Source organism: Protopterus annectens, chromosome 7.part1 (assembly GCF_019279795.1).
Source record: "Protopterus annectens isolate FY-2018-M chromosome 7.part1, PAN1.0, whole genome shotgun sequence".
NCBI lineage: Eukaryota > Metazoa > Chordata > Ceratodontiformes > Protopteridae > Protopterus > Protopterus annectens.
The window spans coordinates 523,174,959-523,194,317 of record NC_056740.1 but is presented as its reverse complement, the minus strand read 5'-3'; the positions used below and the strand labels follow the sequence as shown (position 1 = coordinate 523,194,317).

Sequence of the window (19,359 nt, the reverse complement as noted above, 5' to 3'; positions counted from 1 at the left end):
AAGCCAGCAAGTAGGTGTGTTTGAGGATATGCAGATATCCTGATAGTGAATGATTTTAATAATGCAGTACCATGTGTGCATGCAGTTACACACAGTCATGCTTGTAGACAAGCATGTGGGTCTGGTAGCCTGAAGGAGACCCAGACAGAGCCAGGACTGATGAGGTGGTTACTTCAGAGAAGGGGGTTCCTTGTAGCAGTGAGACTGAAGGTGAGCCACAGCTGCTTGTGGGTACTGATGTTCCCTTGGACTGAGTGACTGCAAGGGCAGAGGTGAGTAGTAGTAGTAGTACTCAGGCTGACAGTGAGGCAATACTGTCAGAGGATACCAGACTTCTTGTTGAAGGGGAGCTGGGAAGGGTTACCAAGAGAGAGTTGAGACAGGCTCAGCTCTCAGACCGTACATTACAAGGCCTGATAGAGGTAGCTAGTGTTGCACGGGAATTTCAAGGGAAGAGGGGGAATGTGCATACTGGGACAAAGGGTTCTTGTATTGAGAGTGGACCCCTGAGGGAGGGCTAGAGGGTGAGAGAATACAGGAGTTGGGAGTGCCCAGAGCCTACCATCTGGCGGTTCTAGCCATAGCCCATGATATTCCCTTTGCAGGTCATATGGGCATAAAGCATACAAAGAGACGTATTATGCAGAACTTATATTGGCCTGGGATTTCTAGAGATGTAACTGGGTACTGCAGGACCTGTGAGCAGTGCCAAAAGGTAGGCAAGGCAGGGGACAAGGTGAAAGCTCCTTTGATGCCTTTGACTGTGATTGAGGAGCCATTTCAGAGGTTAGCTATGGATATTGTGGGGCCTGTAAGTACCCCAAGTTCCACAGGGAAAAAGTATATCCTAGTGGTAGTAGATTATGCTACCAGATACCCTAAGGCAGTGGCTCTGTCCTCCCATTGAGGCAGAAAAGGTGGCAAATGCTTTGTTAGAGATTTTCAGCAGGGTACGTTTTCCAGAAGAAATACTGACTGACAGAGGTGCCAATTTCATGTCAGACCTGCTGGCTTGTCTGTAGAAGTACTGTGGGATGAAGCACCTAAAGACCCCCCCTACCATTCCCAGACTAATGTTCTTGTGGAGAGGTTAAACGCTACACTCAAGACGATGCTGCAGGCATTTGCAGACCAGTTTAAGAGGGAGTGGGACAAATATTTGCCCCATCTGTTTGCTTACAGAGAAGTGCCACAGGAATCCATATGGTTTTCACCCTTTGAGTTGCTGTATGGGCATAGGGTGAGGGGACCTCTAGATTTAATCCGTGATGAGTGGGAGGGTGAGTGGGAATCTCACAAGGAATTTGTTGTGTCATATGTCCTAAACCTCAGGGCAAGGCTCAGGGAACTCACGGGCTTCGCCCAGGAGAACCTGGCAGAAGCCCAACAGCAGAAAAAGGTCTGCTATGACTGGAATGCTCAAGCTAGAGATTGTGCTGTAGGGCAGCAGGTTATGGTTCTCATTCCTGTCGGACACAACAAGGTGCAGGCAGCTTGGGAGGGACCCTACAAGGTGGTAAGGAAGGTCAGTGATGTTAACTACATGGTAGAACTCTTAGGCAGGAGGCAGGGGCATAAACTGCATCATTAACATAATGAAACCTTACCATGATAGGGAGGCCCTGGTGCAAGTATTTGCAGTACAAGAAATGAGGGGTCTGAGATGGCTCTGTGGCTACAGGTAGCCAGCCAGCTATACATATATATATAGGTCTATTTTGAAACATCTAATTTCATAACACTGAAACCAGAACACCTAAAACCCATACCATCTAACACTACAAATCACAAGAAAATAACACCCCCTCCACATATAACAACACCAAACTACCAAACACACTTTTTACTACGTTTCTGCATTATTTGGATGTGCGATTAATGAGGGCTGGCAGGGGCAATATACATACATCCCTATTTAAGAACACCTGCTGGAAGAATAGCCTATTGGCCTATAATCGTATGCACCCCAGATACACATTTAATAGTCTGGCAAGGGGTCAGGTTGATAGAATCTCCTGGATATGTACAGATGATGCACAGTTTGAACGGGAGATTGTGAATTTAGAAGACAACCTATGCAAGAGGGGTTACAGTAAAGATAAGGTTAATGAAGTAATAAATCATAGTAAACGGAATAGAAGGGGTAGAGCAAAACCCTGATTCTCTGCTCGAAGGCAGCAAGGAGACCCTGAACCCAGGAATAATGATACATCTGGTAGTAGGGGTGATGACATTCAGGTGACGTTAACGTATAGTAGCAACTCAGGGGGAGTGTGTGAAATAATAAAACGAAACTGGAAAGTGTTACTAACTGATGAAAAGATAGGCAATATACTAGGACATAGCCCATCATTTAAGTTTAGGAGGAATATTTATTTATTTTTATTTTTTTTATTTTACATTTGTTGACCGGGCTGGTCCGACTGGATATATGTCCATTTTCAGCAGGGGCCCTGGGAGAAAAGCTTCAAAAGCATACATTAATAACAGAGAAAAAAAAACAATTAGCTATGAGAAGATTCATTAGCATATATTTGCAGAAGAAATATTAGAAATTTACAAAAACTATAAATTTAATAGATGTACAAATTGAGCATGATAGAAGAAATAGGGAAGTGTTAGTTGAAGTTCTGTAATAAGACCTTAAAAGATTTACTTTGCCATGAACGTAATGGGACCCAAGGTAATAGACAATTATCTCAGCGTAAAAGGACTTTTAAATGTAGACAATGTAAAGCATGCCTGTATATTGCAGAAAGTAAACACTTTACACACCCTATAATGAGAAACGAATACCATTTCAATGGTTATGTGGATTGTAGAACACAATGTGGTCTATTTAGCTAAATGTCAACACCGCACCTCATTTTATATAGGAAAGATGAACTGTATGTTGAAGGATAGGATTCTTGGTCACGTCATCCATTAGGTTACAGAATTAGCACAATGCACTTTATCAGCACATATGTAAGAGTTCTGATCATATTTTTAGATTTATGGTTTTACAAATCATGTATAGTCATATTAGGGGAGGGGCTATGGTTAACCATACAGAGTTCAGTGAAATGAAATGGATTATTGAATAGGTGGCTGACATAGCCCCTGGACTCAACAAAGTGGTACCTTTAAAACCAGCATTGAAAAAGAGGGTGCAATATTGAATTCTGATTGGTTAGTACTTGTTTAAAACTGAGTTGTTTTCGTGTTTTGTCATCTCCTGAAGGGCTTGGATCTGAAAGTGCTTATCTTATGTTATGTGGATTTTATTTGTGTTTTATTAAATACAGAAGTGTTTATTCAGCCTGGTGGTAGTCTGCCTTTATTACTTTTTTGTGGATATGCAAGAGGTCCATCAGAGTGGGGTCTGACAATGCCCTGTATGCCAGGCATAGATCTCCCCTCAAAAGCCTGTAGGAGACAGAATACAGGGATAGGGCCTTGAGGTGGTCTGCATAGGATATATTACTTATGCCCTGTATTCTTTTAGTGAGGAACCTCTGTGAACGTTCCAGTTGTTGGATATGTCTGGTTAGGTACATACCAAAGGGGGCAATGTACTCAATGATAGGCCTGATGAATGCTGAATACAGTGGACAATGACTTCCTTGGACTTAGATGCCATACCTTTGTTTATAAGTTGCGTGACATAGAATGATTTCCTCACCACTGTAGACACGTGATGATCAAAGGCTAGATTACTATCTATGTGTGTCCCTAAGTTCCTGACTACTGGGTCAACTCTAAGGGGTGAGTTGTCAGTGTGATAGTTATCTAACATGGCTTAGTGGTAAATCACTTTGGCTATGGTGTGCAGGGTCCTGGATTCAAGCCTTGCAGAAGCTGTTTATTTTTTTATAATGTATATCTGACATGGCTTAGTGGTAAATCACTTTGGCTATGGTGTGCAAGGTCCTGGGTTCGAGCCTTGCAAAGGCTGTTTATTTATTTATTTTTTTGGGTTAGGAGGGTGGCCTAATGGTTAAGGTGTTTGCCTTACAAACACAAGGTGCAGGGTTTGAGTGTAACAAGGGATAATTGGCTAGGCTTAAAATAGCTCGCAAGGGTAGTTAGCGTAGTACTAATCTGTGAACCAGGGATGGATGACTTACCAAAGGATACTATTATGCATTTCATGGCATTTCAGTTTTGTCCATGGCTCTGACACCAGTTGTTTGTCTGTGTCAGCCCCTCCTGGAGAACATTTGTGTCAATGTGAGATTCAATGACAGTTGCTAATTTGCAATCATCTGCAAATTTAGTTAAACAGAGACCACTGACATTGGCCTTGACTTCTGAGTAGTAAATGCCAAAAAGGAGCGGTCCAAGGACTGATCCCTGAGGGACTCCACTTGTGACTGGCCTCTTTGTAGAGGTGGACTCCACAATTCTACCTTCCTGGGTCCTGTCTTTGAGCCAGTTGGCTATCCACTGGGTGACATACGGGTTTGTACCTAACCTCTTGAGTTTGTCAACAATGCCCGAGTAGGGTATTATATCAAATGCCTTGGCCAGGTCAAGGTAGGCAGTGTGAACAATTTTGTCCTTATCCATTGCTTTGGCGACCTTCTCAAAGAAGTCCACCATGGTCTGCCCTTGACAAAACCAAATTGAGTTGGGTCCAGTGTCTGGAGGTTTACTATATCTCTGTTGATCATCTCCATGATAATTCTTTCCATGGCTTTACATATAAGATTACTGAGACTTATGGGTCTGTAGTTTCCAGGGTCTGTAGATGACCCACATTTGTGCATTTCTACTGTGCTTTTGAAATCCCAGTTGCAAGTTGTGTTCCAAGTGCTAATTGCCCTTTACAGAAGTCCTTACATTCTTCTTTTTTCAATAATTATGAAAAGCTGAACCCTCCCCTTCAGTTTGCAGGTTTATTTTCTGTTGCCCACTCTTTATCTGCTCCACAGCATGCTGGGCTTCCACTAACATTTTCACCCTACCAGGAAAACACAGTTTGAAAACTGCTGGATATAATAGAGTGAATCTCTGTACATCCTCACAGCATCCTCTGATTTCTGGGATCTACAAAGAATAGTTATTTTCCACAAAACTGGTTCTACTAGCTGTCGACAACTTTTTTTCCTCTGCCACATTTTACTCAGGAGTATCTCCTTCAGTTAGTACATGTATATTTACATCTTCATCACAATAGTTATTTCTGTAGAACACCAATACAGTTGCATAATTGTGTACCCGTAAAACTGACACACTCTGTTTACTCCCATTTCTCTGGGATTGCAGATAACCTTAGATTCTTTCTCTCTGTCTCTGTGTGTGCTCTGGTTTCAAGTTCAGTTTTTGAGAGTTCCTCCTGGACAGCCTTAATTTCTGTCGTTCTTTACTTTATACTGATCCCTGATTTGTATCTGAATGCTTACTTAGCATTTCTTTTATTTTTCAAGCTTTTTATAATTTGGTTTAATGTATTCTAACATTCCACTGAAGGCTTCTGAATGCATTTTGTTTCTTTTCTTCTGGGAACCATATTCTGCACCGAGGGTACATACGGATCTGTCTCGTGCTGATCCAGACACAGGTTGTACTTAACCAAAACTTTTACTGCTGCTTTTTTTGTCACCTTTCACTTAAATAAATAAAACAGGAAAATCTGATTTATTAATTTATTTATTTTTGACATCTGGACGTCATATTCAATTACACTCATCAAATTAATATAAAATCAATGTCTTGTGTCAGCTTTTTTGCTGAATTCTTGGTTTTCAGACTGGGAGAGTTGTAATTAACATATTGCGTAGTCAGCTGCTTTTGATGTCTCAAGACCTGAATTTCCTCTCAGTTATTGCATGCTAATCATATCATTGTAAAGGGTCTATATTAAAACAACAAAAAGTTAAAATATCAAGCTCTCACATGAGAGAAAAATCAGAAACGCAAAATCGCTATTGTGGGGGGCTGTGCCTCCTACACCCCCCGCTAAATATATATTTCTACTCTGAGATTGCACTACAGTGAGGAAAGGGCAAGTATTCAGATCTTCACTGTACTGCGATCCAAAAAAACAAACATTGAATTCCTGATTTTTCGCTCATGTGAGCGCTCTATATTTTAATTTTTCGTTGTTCTAAAGTAGACCCCATTGTAAACATATTTTGTATTTCATAGTTATGTCAATACATCTTAATACATAAAGGCATTTCCCATGGAGTGACTTCCATTTCACGATTATCCATTCAGTGAAATTGTATGTTATTGGCAATGTGACAACTCGGCATATGACTTTCATATGTATATTATCAGTATGAGAGATACAGATGCACATTGAGGTATATAATGGAGATGGTTATGTTTCATTTATGTATCCCAGCTGTGAGGTAGCAGAATAATACAGTTGGATGAGAAATTCAGCGTTCTGTTTTAAAAATGAACTGTAATAATCTTCCTGTACTTAATCTAATTTTCAGATCAAAATGCCTGCTAAATATCATTAAGACAGGAAAGGTCACTGTGAAACATGGGTGGTGCGAAAACAAATGTATGCAGAGTTATTGGTTTTGTAGGAGCTTTTTTTTTTTTTTTTTTTTTTTTTTTTGCAAAGCAAAACCCAAAAAACAGTACTTCTTAACTTATAGGAGTGAAATGTAACTCGTTTAAAATCTTTTTGTAAGTTTAAATTGAAAAGGAATGAGCTTAGTCTGGGAACTTGTTGCCCACCCCTCCCTTTGTTTCCTGACAACAGTTAGTGTTATCTGACATATTTTTGTATTTGTACACCATTTGTTTTAAATACTAATTGATATATGTACGGGGGCATGCATATTGTGAATGAAATACAATGATGGGGTGTATTTATTGTGAATAAAATACAGTGATGGAGACGTAGTTTCACACCTTTTTCCTGCTATCTTGTAGTAAATGAGTGGAGAAAGTCTTACTTTATTGCAACACTGTGTATGTGCTTTTGGGAATTTTTAATTTTTTATTTATTTATCCTTTGACCTGGTAAGTCACAGTAGATAAGTGAGAACTGAGGTGGTATTTTATACTACTAGGGGACATTTGGCCAGGGTATCGGTGAACTTCTACTCTTTTCAGTAGGTGCCATGTGATCTTTTATATCAAACTGAGTTACCACATTCTCAAGAGATGGGACCTCAGTTTAATGGATTTTTTTCTTGAAATATCTGTAGAACATGCCTCTATCAGCAGTGAAGATTTGACCATTTTGAACCCCAGCGCAACAAAGTACTGAAGAAAGTCATCCATTCCTTTTGCCTTGTATGACTAACTATACAAGACCTGTTGGAATTTTCTGTTGCAGCATTGCGATGTGCTTTTTTTCTTGTGAGCTATGTTTTCCAGCCCATCTATGGTATTTGTGCAGCCAGACTTGTGTTTGACTAGTGCCAGGGGGCTGCATCATTAAAACTTGCATTGCAAAAATCTTAGACATGTTTAAATGTAAAAGTTCAAGCATTTTGTGTAAATAGTAATTCCGTACTCCACATCTTTGATGTCAAGCAGGTTTCTCTGATTAGCCCTGTGTTAGTACTGTGCTGTACACCTTTTGCTCTCATACTGCCAAAAAACTTAGCTTTTTCTGTTCCTTATTAGTTTTGTTAGTTTACACACAGTGCTTTGTGAGTATGTAATACAGTCACGCTCAGAAAATCAGTAGTTGTATCAATGTAGAGTAGTATTTGGGTTGCTAGGGAGGGTGCACCCAGTGTGATGTCCCTGGTTGTTTTATGTTCCCTCTCTTTCTCGGCCTTTTGTGGGTATTCTCTGGACACCCTTGTTTCTTTCCACTTCCTAAAAAAAGTTGTTGAGTTATCTACTCTTAAATTCTCCACATATGCTGCATTTGCTTTTACCATACTGCCCGTTTTGAGCTGAAAGAAAATGAAAATGAACAGTTCACTAAAACATTAATTTGTTGGTTGTTCTGGAGATCCTCCTTTGCAGAGCTCATTTATAGAAAAATTCCAGATACTCATGACTTGGTAACAGCAATATAAAGAATTCCTACAGAGATACATTTGAATGGATGTGCAGAAATGCAGTGTGCACACTGCAATTGCAAAGAAGATAAATGATGTAGTTTATCAGTAATGTGGCACAGACTGCTATAGCCTAGACTTTAGTCTTGGCGATCTGTGCTCGATTAGTGCTTGGACATCTGAGGTATGGCAGGAGAAGGGTGGACATGCTTCTGGATGCTCCTTGCAGTAGAACCCTGGTGGAGCCTGGGGACATGAAAAGGGGGACATTGTTTTAAAGTAAGACTAGGCAACAAACATATTTATATATTGACATTCGATTACTGGGAAAGTCTGACAGGGAGGTGCTCATTTTTAGAGGCCCTGGAAGAAAAGCTCTTGAGTATTACAAAAACATTTTAAGGACAGTAATTTTACAGTCTTCAGAAATAAAGAAATAAGTTAAACATCTACAGGTTAAACCATTATACCAAATTAGACATAGGTTCGTAGGAGGTTACTAGGCTAGAGGCCCTAGAGCCCTTACAGGCCTAGCCATGTTAATTCCGAGTTGCCCCAATTTTCCTTGGTTAGATGGACATGATCATAGACTTGCTTTGCAAATTAACACAGACTACCTCTGTCCATGAGGGACATGGGTGCCACCCCTTGGAGTGAGTTTGCGGTCTCCCATCCATTTGTCTAGGTTACACTTGAATAGGATCAGTGAGGAGCTCTGCTTCAAGTGAACTGGAAGTTTATTCCATAGGAGCGGCAATCTTTTGGAGATATATCTCTCTCTCCAGCATGTTCTGTTTATGTCCCAGGCTTGATTAAGATCCCTAGAGCAAGTGATTCTTGTGCCATTTGACTTGCAGATGTGCAATATTTACATATATCAAGGCAGGGTCAGAGACTGCCCTGTAGGCCAGGCCCAAGTCGCCTGTCAGCAGCCTGTAAGGTACAGAGTACAGTGAAAGGGCTTTCAGTCTATCTAAGTAGGTCATGGTTTGGAGGTCCTGTATTTTTTTAGTTAGAAACCTCTGTGGTGTGTCCAGCTGCTACAGGTGTCTGCAATGTGAAAACATTGGTTAAGAACAGATACACTGTATATGACAATGATTTAATATTTAGAGAACTTTTAACCAGTTTAGGGAAATTAAGGCTAGGTTAGTATAATACAAACAGGAATTGTAGTGTGAAGTAAGAGACAAAGCAGGGTTATGGCATATTTGTATGGAGAGTCGGTGGAGAGGAACTGAAGTAGGGAAGTGAGTGAAGCAGGGGGAGTAAGAAGTGTAAAGCATGAGTAGATATCTGTTCATAGTTTATCCTGGGTTTGAGCAAGGCCAGAGCCACATTTTGGCTCGGAGGTCTTTCAGAATGGTTTTGAAGTACTGGAGGGAGGGTATTGACTTGATGGATACAGGTAAGGAATTGCAGGCCTTAGCGTCATGGTAGGAGTGCAAACCACACCCAGTTGATTTGATAGGTTTGTTGACAGAGATGAGTTTTTGGTCATCAGGTCATATGACCAAGTGGCAACAATTGTGTAGAATGGTATTTGGTGCTGAACAAGCACATGGATGCTGGTTATTTTTATAGGTGGTGAAAAGCTGTGTATATATTAGTAGAGGTGGTAGCTCTGAGCAATTTAGACTTTTCAGTGCTATACAAGGGTGGGTTCTGAAAAGGGGTATTTGCTGCAAATTTAGACAGTTTATTAGAGTATTGTTCATGTTTTGCTTTTTGTGATGCCCGGAGGTTAGTAAGGATGGGAGCACCATAAGTTAGTGAGGGGAGGAGGTAAGAGTGGTAATTGTAGTTTAGCTGAGTTACCACCGAGGTGGAGGATGATACACCACATGTCTACATTGCATGACCACCCATTCTGTGCATAAGATGCATATTATCATGCACATGGGAAGCTGGACATTAGTGCATAAGTAAAGATACTTCTGTGCAGTATGCATTGCCTCAATCTCCTGGCCAGCCCCAAGCGTGAGGTGGAGTAAGTCTGTGGTTAGTATAGAAAAACCCAGAAGACCCAGTGAACAAAGAGAGTTACTGGTAGCAGTGTATAGTTAGCTGTTACGGAGAAAAAAATAATAAAAATGTTGCTAACATACTAAACAAACACATTTCCACAAGTTCAGAAGATTACACTTTCAGTGTAGGGCTCCAGAGTAAGTCATGCATAATACACGATTCATCTGAACATTGTATTGTTATGAGGTGGCCTCTCTTTATGCATACTGTGCAAAAGATCTTCTCAGCAGCACCTTCTTCTTTGTTGATACCATATATGATAGTGGATTGTTTTGACCACCTGAGTACAACATGCTTAGCTCACACTTTCATATTATGTCTTTGCTGGCTAATACCCAGGCATGTTGAGGTAGAATGTGGCACACTGAGGGTGTGGGCTCCTCAAGGCATTGCTGTGCAACTTTTTGTGTGTGACCTCTGCATGTTCACCAGTGCTTATATCTGATTTCTGTTTCAGTAAATGCTGTAAGGCTCTTACCTGTGCACGTGCATCTTGTTTGTACTTTACAACTATGTTACTTTTACTGACTCACACTCAGACACATGCACACTTTTTTTTTGCTAGTTCTCATACTTCTAACAGAAGGAGGTGGGAGGGTTATTTAAACCAGAGATGTTTCTCACTACGCTCAGAAAAGGGACAATGTGACGAGAATTAAACTTGAGCTAAGTGTATCTTGGAAATTCCCTGCTACATTCAGCACGTGACTCATTTTGTACTGCACATCCCAGGACTGCTTGTATTTGTCCCATTCATTTTACGTGAAGTGTAAAGATGCATTATTAGGTGTTTGTCTGATTTTGACTGCTGATGCTTTCAGGATCATTGTGGTCTTACTTTTCTAATGTGAGTGATGCAAAGGAAATGAGAAAAAATAAATCTGACTTTGTACTTTATCTTTTTGCCAAGTGTTTCTAATGCTTCTGTTGGACAGCAGCAACAAATGCAACTACTTTCTATCAGTCACCTAAGATCTCGCTCACCTTGTGTATCTGAATGTTTAGTCTGTGTGGTCGCATTCATATGGTATAGGTTATGCATGAAAAATGGCATGTGGAACAATGCTTCTTGAAGGAAGTTAAGCATGGCTGCTTTAATGTGCTTTATTTTCCAGTTTGGTTCCCTGCTGGGGGGGGGTACTTCCTCTGCTTAGACTTATGGCCCTCTGTATCAGTGTGAGTTTTTAATAGATGCTCTGTTTTCTCTCACTACATCCACTGACATGCCATAGGTGAATTAATAAGTATGACAAATGCCAACAACAAAAAAAAAAATGGATTTGTTTAAACACATTTAAAGTAACCAGTAGGGTTTTGGCGGAGAGTTCTTCATGAGTGTAAAAATTGCCTTTGGGTGTGCATTTGATGTGTTTCTGAATTGTGCAATGAACGTCCCCTCAGATCTCATTAGAATAATTTCTCCCTAGTGCCTCAGGTCCATGCCAGGTCGACCAGCCATCCTCCTGCCTGCTGACACATTCTTAGGTTAGTACTAGGCAGGCTATTTTTAAGCCTAGACTACTTCCCTTCAAAGGTGAGAATCAAACGCTGTACCTTGTATCTGTGCCGTAAGCATTGTAAGAGTTATTCCAACCCCAGATGAGACTCAAATATCCTTGGTGGGCAAAACCCCAGAGTTCGAGGCTTTGATTCCTTCACCTGCAAGTGAATGTACTGGTGCTTGTTGAAGGCCACAGGACTAATTGAGCTCATACATGTCACGATAGTGAACATAAAACAGCAAAATTACAAATAAATCTAAAATGGTATACAATATAATATGACTTATATTTCTGGTTTCTGCCCACCAGACTCATTAAGCTCTTATATTTTCACTGAGGTCACACAGATGTAGCCATTCAGTAACAGACATTTAACAAATCGACAGAAGCCCTAATGCAACTTCTGCAATACGTATATAATTCACATGTTCTTTATACCACCCCAATGTTGCATTCACCCTTGTACTGTTCTTATGTTTCCAACATCCACTTTGATTAGCAAGCTTTGACATAACTGTCCGTGTGTACAGTGTGTCCGTATGCTTACCCTTAACCAAAAGTATGATCTGACCTTGGGGAAGTTACTTAAAACATGCACTCATGAAAGGTTTCCATTTTTAACATTTTTACTTCAGGTAGTCATTCCACTGCAGTCACTCTTAATAAATTAGTCCAGTTTAAATGTTCATCAGATGCAGAACATTTGAAGTGTATTAGTCATGTTCTGAAGAAGTATAGGTAACAGACGTTTGAAGATGGATATAACCTCCTTACCATGTACAATATCAAATTTTAAAAGTTTTGAGTTTTGACGCAGAAAGTGTTTTGCATTTTTTTTATTGATAAGGGTGTCCCTCTGAATTTTGTTCTCTAACAGCTGAAAATCCCTGGCATAATATCATGAAAGACTAAACCCATAATGCCTCACTACCTAAATTAATGTTTTTCAGTGTTAAATGCATCTCCAGTAGTTTTATACTTCCTAGAAGGACACGTTGTGAAATAGTTGTTGTAGGTAAAATATATCACATGAAAATTAACACACATGATGATGTAGTGAAACCACCGTGTAAATAAAAAGATGGTCCTCTTGAATGCTAACTTGTCACTTTTTGCCCATAATGCTTTGCAGATGTATTTAAATCGTTGTTCAGTACCTTCCATGACATAATTTTTATAGGTGTGGTTATTGAGAAAAACTGAGTAAATAGAGGAAACTAAAAAAAAATCAAACTGCACACTATAAGCTTAATTTTTTGTTAAATCACTTGCAGTCATGAGGAATATAATGAGAAATGAAATTAGTTGTAAAACAAAGTTGCTTCCAAAAGTGACCAGTACACTGTAATATGAAGGTCACTTGAAATGACTGCAGTTATTTGCATTATGACTGAAATGCAGCACGATACATGTTCATGGTACAAGTCCACTATGTGACATGTCCTCGTTTTGTTACTTGCGATACAAGGTCAAGTCTGTGGGATATCTTAAATTGAGAGGTTTGTGCGTTTTAGGGACACATGTTCTGGGAATGAAAGGTGACCATTATGAGTCAGTTTCTGAAGAAGTTCCTTACTAGAGTGAACAAAAGCGCTTAAGCTGAGGTGTTTTGGATGTAATAAATTCTGGTTTGTGATTCCTGAGTAGCATTTTTTCTTTTTATTTGTTTTACAGTACACTGCTAGTCTGTTGTTTTGTTAATACACTTTAGTAATAGGTGCTAACCCTAACCCTAATGCTGCTTCTTTCCACAACCCTAATCCTATATCTTAAGAAAAATCTTTCCGTAACATTGCTACTATTCATGCAAATTTGAGGCTAGTGTTCTGGGAGAGTTTCATATGAAGATTGGGAAATGAAATACGTTTTCTGTGCTGATCTTTTGTTTGTTCAATGTTTAGGGCATTCTGTCTTCTGTATGTTCAAAGTTCTTAATGCCGTTTTTTTAACCATGACATTAAACACTTTATTTTTTTATATACAAAACAAAGCCCGATTATGTAAGCCCATCAAATGGTTATCAGACTTCAGTGTCTAAAAGATCAGGATTGTTGATAGCAATGCAGGCTTCAAGAGTAGTGTACTTTATTTCTTGCACTGTTGATTTTAGCCCAAAAAAATACTTTTAGGGATTTGTCTGTGATATGTGTGTCTGTGTTAACGGGCTGGAGACCCATCTAGGACTGATTTCCAGCTTTAGGCTTTGGCTTCTTGTGATCTTGGCTTGGATTAAGTGGATATTGAAAATGGATTGCTACTTGCGATTTAAGAAACCGTTGAAATTCCTTTATAATGCTAAGCTCATTTACATTTGTGTAGCATGCCTTACATATAAAACTTTGAAGGCGATTATTAAATTGTCCTAATTTGTTTCATTTCTAGGATACAGAGATCGTAACAGCTTGAGCTACTCATCCTGTGTAAGATAAAACCTTCGGACAATCAAAAGATTAGCAAGATGATATTTGGTAGATTGACTTTCTTTCAAATGGTTGCAATGACTTTCTTGGGAGTTGCTGGAGGAGTATACGTGTACAAGCCCATCTTTGAACAGTATACCAAAGACCAAAAACTTTTGAAAGAAAATGAACAAGCAACTCAAGCAGAAAAGCCTAAAGAAAATCTGGAAAGTAAAGCAGATTGTGGGTGCCATCACTGAAATGACTTCTTATGAGAGCCAATTAATGACCTTGGCTCATGCCTGTGATGTGGGCAAGTCATTGAAGAAATTAGTTTGCATCAGAACAATCTGATTTTCTAGTATTTGGTATCACATAATAACAAGAAGTCAGTAACAGAAACAAAACATGAAAAGCTGTCCATCCTCCTTTTCTTTCACCAACCACAGTGTTTTGTAATGCCAGCTGTTATTTCTTATATTTTTAGGGTCAGCCATTTTAAGTTATTTTACCATTTTTGGTTAATCGGTAGTCTGTCCACCTACACACACACACACACACACACACACACACACACACACACACACACACACACACACACAGTATTCCATACTGTCTAAGAAAAGGACTTCTACGTAGAACTTCCTTGAAATTGCCTCACAATAAGCCTAAGAACATTTCTAGGCACAGTAATTCAGTAGTAAGACCTTTTGTTACAATTCTAGACTCTGAGGACAATCATTGTGAGGAGTTGCTTCATTTTCTTTGCCTGAGTTTTTTCTAAGTACTACATTTTCCAGCCACCTACTAAAAACACACTGGTAAACTGTGTGTGTGTGGGTGTGTGTGTGTGTGCTTATGCATCTATACATACACACTCGCGCACAGTCTGAGTACTTGAGTTATAGCTGAAAAGGGCCCATAGACCACCCAATTAACAGATCCTAAACAAATGTATCTGTAATCATGCGCTGTGCTTAAAATTCCTAATTCTGTACTGTTAATTTTCTTTTCCTTCTTATCTACAGTTCTACAACCTTGGTGCAGTTTGCCAGTGTTCATTTTTCTTAAATCCATTACTCCTGATAATAATGAAATAATTTATTCATAATTTATTAAATGTGCAGTAATATACCCATCCGTTGTCATATTAATAATAATAACGCAGTATTCCCATATGTACAATGACACAGCCAAGTGTTTATCTTGCGTAAGTTGATTAAGTGTAACTTGTCAGTTCAGTAAAAAATAGAAAAGACCTTCTTCCGTAGAGACATGAATATGTTTAGTGATTTTTCCCAGTACTTCATTTGTGTGCAGTAGGCAAGAGATTTGGCATATCAGTTTTGCCCTGTACTACTTCAGGGATTATCTCTAGTGGAGTATGTGCTTGTCCAGAAGACTGAAACAAGTTTGCATTGCATGTGTTTTCTCATCTATCCAGTTTAACAGTTAGTCTCTGAGGTAGGTGAAAACTGTTTGTGCTGTGAAATAATGCCAAATTTAGATTTTTAAAGCTGTTATGTTTTATTATATTTTATGCATGCTAGAGACAGTAGGATGTGTTTAATCGTACATAAAACTGGTTTTACATAACAGTGATAGGGATTTGTGCCACACTGGTATTGAAATATCACTTTGTATTTGAAGTATAAAGTGACTATTTTAATAAAAGCTTCATCCAGTATTGTATAATCAATTTGACAAAGACTTTTTCTTACAAAAGATACAGTGGCTGCAATGTGTGTGCATGGATGAATGCCTTGCTCCTCTGTGTAATTCTACAGCACTAGAAATGTCATTGTCCATAAATTGCTTAAGGTGGCTATATTAAGGAATCCAGTAATATGTAACTTTGTTTCTGTGTGTTTGTACAGCTGCATTTTAACAAACACAGTCTTTATTTCTGGGTACAAATGAATGCTACACCTAAAATAGTTTATCTGATCAGTGGTTGGTATTTGCTGGAGTCATCATGTATGTTTAAAAAAAATAAAATGATGTACCATCTTTTTGTATTTATTTTCATTTGCTTGCTAGGAAAGTTCGACTGGGCCATGACAAGCCCCTTTTTTATCAGAGACCCAGGGAGAAAAGATCAACAATTGTATTTTATTACATGTCATACATTGCAATGCAGTGCAAATGTTAAATATCGCATACAAGACACAAAATTAGTAATATAAGGGGGGAAAAAATTGAAAGTTACAGATCCTAGATATCATATTCTACAGAGTTGCGTTTCATTTTTACTAGGTGGCAATGATCGTGTTAATAACTTCAATTAGGTTAATAGATTGGTGTAACAGAATATGTGTAGTGCGTTACTACTAGATAACATGCTGATTGATAAAAATTTCTACATGTGGCTAAGACATTGGACCTTCTGATGAAAGCCCAGAAGCTTAGATTATGGAAGAAGTCCAAAAGAACTCTACAGATAAGAGAACAGAGGGATAGAGTTGTCAAGTGTTTAGCCTTTGTGATTTATATTCTGATTAGAAGGACTTTTACTGTTTATGTTTTAATTTAAGTGTGTCTAGACATAGACATGGCCCACCTCTGTATCCGTTGGACGATTCACAGGTCATACTTAACCTAACAGTACTTTTTTCACCTTTCTTTCAGGGGAATTAAGTTTTCCAGATTCTGCAGTTTTGTCAAGAAGACTCCACCAGTCAAAGACCATCCTTTTTTCTAAAGCAGAATTTTTTCACCGAGCTATTCATCTACTCGTCTCACTCTCTCCTGTTGTTGTACATCTCTGTCTTTGAAATATGTTACTTTTTTATTTGTGGATTCCCTTGAGGTACACAGTTTTTTGGTGCTTCACCACACACATGCACCCGCTTCTACTCACGCTGAGCTCTTCTTGGCTGCCTCTGTGAGACCCTTGGTTCAAGTGATGCACCACTTTGGTTACCTTTCTCAAAATTTCTGTTCTTTCCATATGTCTTTACAAAAATGATGCCTTCAGAACTGAATGCAACACGGTCATCTTACCAACTGCCTGCACAGAAGAATAACTTATTTTCTGCTGGTAATGCCTTTGTATGCTTCCAGCACTACCATCTTTTCTGTCTGATGTACCAAGTTGATTACTAACCTCTGTAACATTTGATGCGAAAACTCCAAGTCCATTTTTTTCCCTATACTCCTCACATTCTCAACCCTGTTTAATTGTTTGGTTTTGTCAGCAAAATGGAAAGCCTTTTTTGAAAATCCTTTTCCAGTTTCATTTTAAAAGACAGTGACATCTGCACTACTGACTCCTGCACTAAACATTACTCATGCTGCTTTCATCAGAGTAAAGGCCATTTAATATGGCTGTCTGTTTACTTGTGCTATCATAGTAAGACATTCCATTCCCCCCCCAGTTTATTCATTAATGTATTGTCTAATGCCACGTAGTCAATACACAACATACAGGTGGCAGTAATCATTTCCTAAACAAAAGATTTTAATTTCCTTTTTGGAAATTGTTAAAACTTTCCTCTGAAATTGCTGTTTAAGTGATGCATACTGTAACCCTGCTTAAGAGTTTTATAAGACCAGTTTCATTCGCTGCATATTTTAATTTGAGAACATAAAAAAAAAACTGAAGCCTATGATGGGTAAAACTAGTGTTTTCTTGCAAAGTCTTTTCTTCCAAGAAGTCCCTTGCAGTGTTAGATATACTAAAATGAAAGCAAGCCATGCCTGTAGTCCATCTCATGTAAACCTATGTCAGAAATGCCTTTCCTGTTCTGATTCTGTACTACTTTAAATCATGTGTTGTCCCAGTGACTTCCAGATATTCAGAAATCTCCCTTAGCGGTGATTTCATGGTTTGACCTAGAGCTGAGGTCATATTGGCAGGCTGATGGGCCTTGACCATGTCCATCAAACCTTTAAGCCTACAAATGACTCCCTTGTTTACCATCTTAGGGCCCCTGCCTGCCATTTTTGTAATTCTTTTTCTCAGCATGGTGAAAGGCTTTTATTATGCTGTGCAGATTATGCTTCCATTACTGGTCTCGACTGCATCTTATGGTACCTTCTTGCTCCTTATTTAGCCTTTTGTTACATTGCCTTGCCTTATAAGGACAGTACACCACCTGTTTCATCCCTTATCGTTTTGTAGAATGTGTTCCCAAGAACATTTGCATTCACATCATTGTACTGCTTGCAGTCTCTGTTGATGCCAGAATATTAAATATTAATGCATTCTTCCATGAAAGCCATTTGTTCCGGTAGTGTTTTGTCAAGACCTTGAGAACTACTGATCATTGCCTTCATTTTGTTTTTCTTTAACATTTTCCTTTTACTTCATTTGTGAATGTGCTATCAAATATAAGGTAAATATGGTAAATCCTGTTGAAGCTTGGGGTTTCTTTCTTGCAGCAAACAGGACGCAACAAAGTAATTGATTCCATTTCTTGCCATCATGTTTTATGGCCGTCCTTAGTTTTTATTTTCAGAATTTTATTGAAGAGCTCCACTAACCCATCAGCATGAGGGTGATGCACTGAAGCACTTGACTCTTACTTTAAAACACTGCCAAAAGCGGTGCACTTCATCCCGAACATAGACATTCACAAGCTTATGAACCCTGAAGAAAAACGACAGTAGCTCTTTGGCTGTTGACTTACCATGTGGCTGTTATGCTTTGTCAGGAAGCATGGTATCCTTGTGAGTAATCACCAGAATGTAAAGGCAGATGTTACTAGACTTCATTAATGGACTGCCAATATCTATGGTTATCCTCTCGAATGAGACCTCAATACTGGGCATAGGTACCAGTGGACCTTTGAACCCAGGATGTTAGCAGTCATGTGATATTCAGGGCATGCCACACAGAAATTGAAATTTCAATCTTTCATTACACAAAGCCAAAAACTTTGCTAAAAATTCTACCTGTAGTTTTATCAATTCTTAAGTCATCATCCTCATCAGCTCCCTTTTTCATGTTTTATAAAGGGTTAGGGTGTTGTGTCAACATTAGTTGTAAGTGATTTGGTCTCTGACTAATGTTTACATAATTCTAAAATGTGACTGCGTCAGTTTCATCACAAGTGTTCTAAAAGGTTTCAGACTAACATTTTAGTTATTTTTTTTCTGTCTTTATTCACCATGTAAAGTAAGCCATTCTTCACCTCAAAATATAGGTGTGGGTCCTCTTTGTTCACTTCTGTCCTTTCTCCTTTTCTGCTTTTGTTCTCTTTGTTCCTACTTAATGTATCAGACTTACAGTGCACTTTCTTAAAATGGGTATTTATCCTGAAATCTGTAAGTCAAGAACACTTGTCAGTACACGGACATGAAGTGGAGGGTATAGTCTCTTCACTGAAGACTACAGGTGAAGGTTTTTTTCTTCTTCCCTCCTGTTTCTTTTTCTACAAAAGGCAACTCTATGCCAGTAATTTTCTTTGACTTTTGATTTTGGTAATTCCTTAACTTACCTTGGTGACTAACGTTTGTCTA

At 38.9% G+C, this 19,359-nt stretch overlaps 1 protein-coding gene across 3 annotated transcripts in view; it reads left to right on the top strand.

The window, feature by feature from the left end:
- The window catches only part of PIGBOS1 (PIGB opposite strand 1), a 43,167-nt gene extending 27,261 nt beyond the window's left edge, over positions 1 to 15,906 (top strand). For all 3 annotated transcript variants that reach the window (XM_044078955.1, XM_044078953.1, XM_044078954.1), the window contains exon 2: positions 13,880 to 15,906. In XM_044078955.1, coding sequence (XP_043934890.1) covers positions 13,956 to 14,156 — 201 coding nt within the window. In that variant the 5' untranslated portion in view covers positions 13,880 to 13,955 and the 3' untranslated portion in view covers positions 14,157 to 15,906. The remainder of the gene's footprint in view (positions 1 to 13,879) is intronic.
- Positions 15,907 to 19,359: the final 3,453 nt, after the last annotated feature.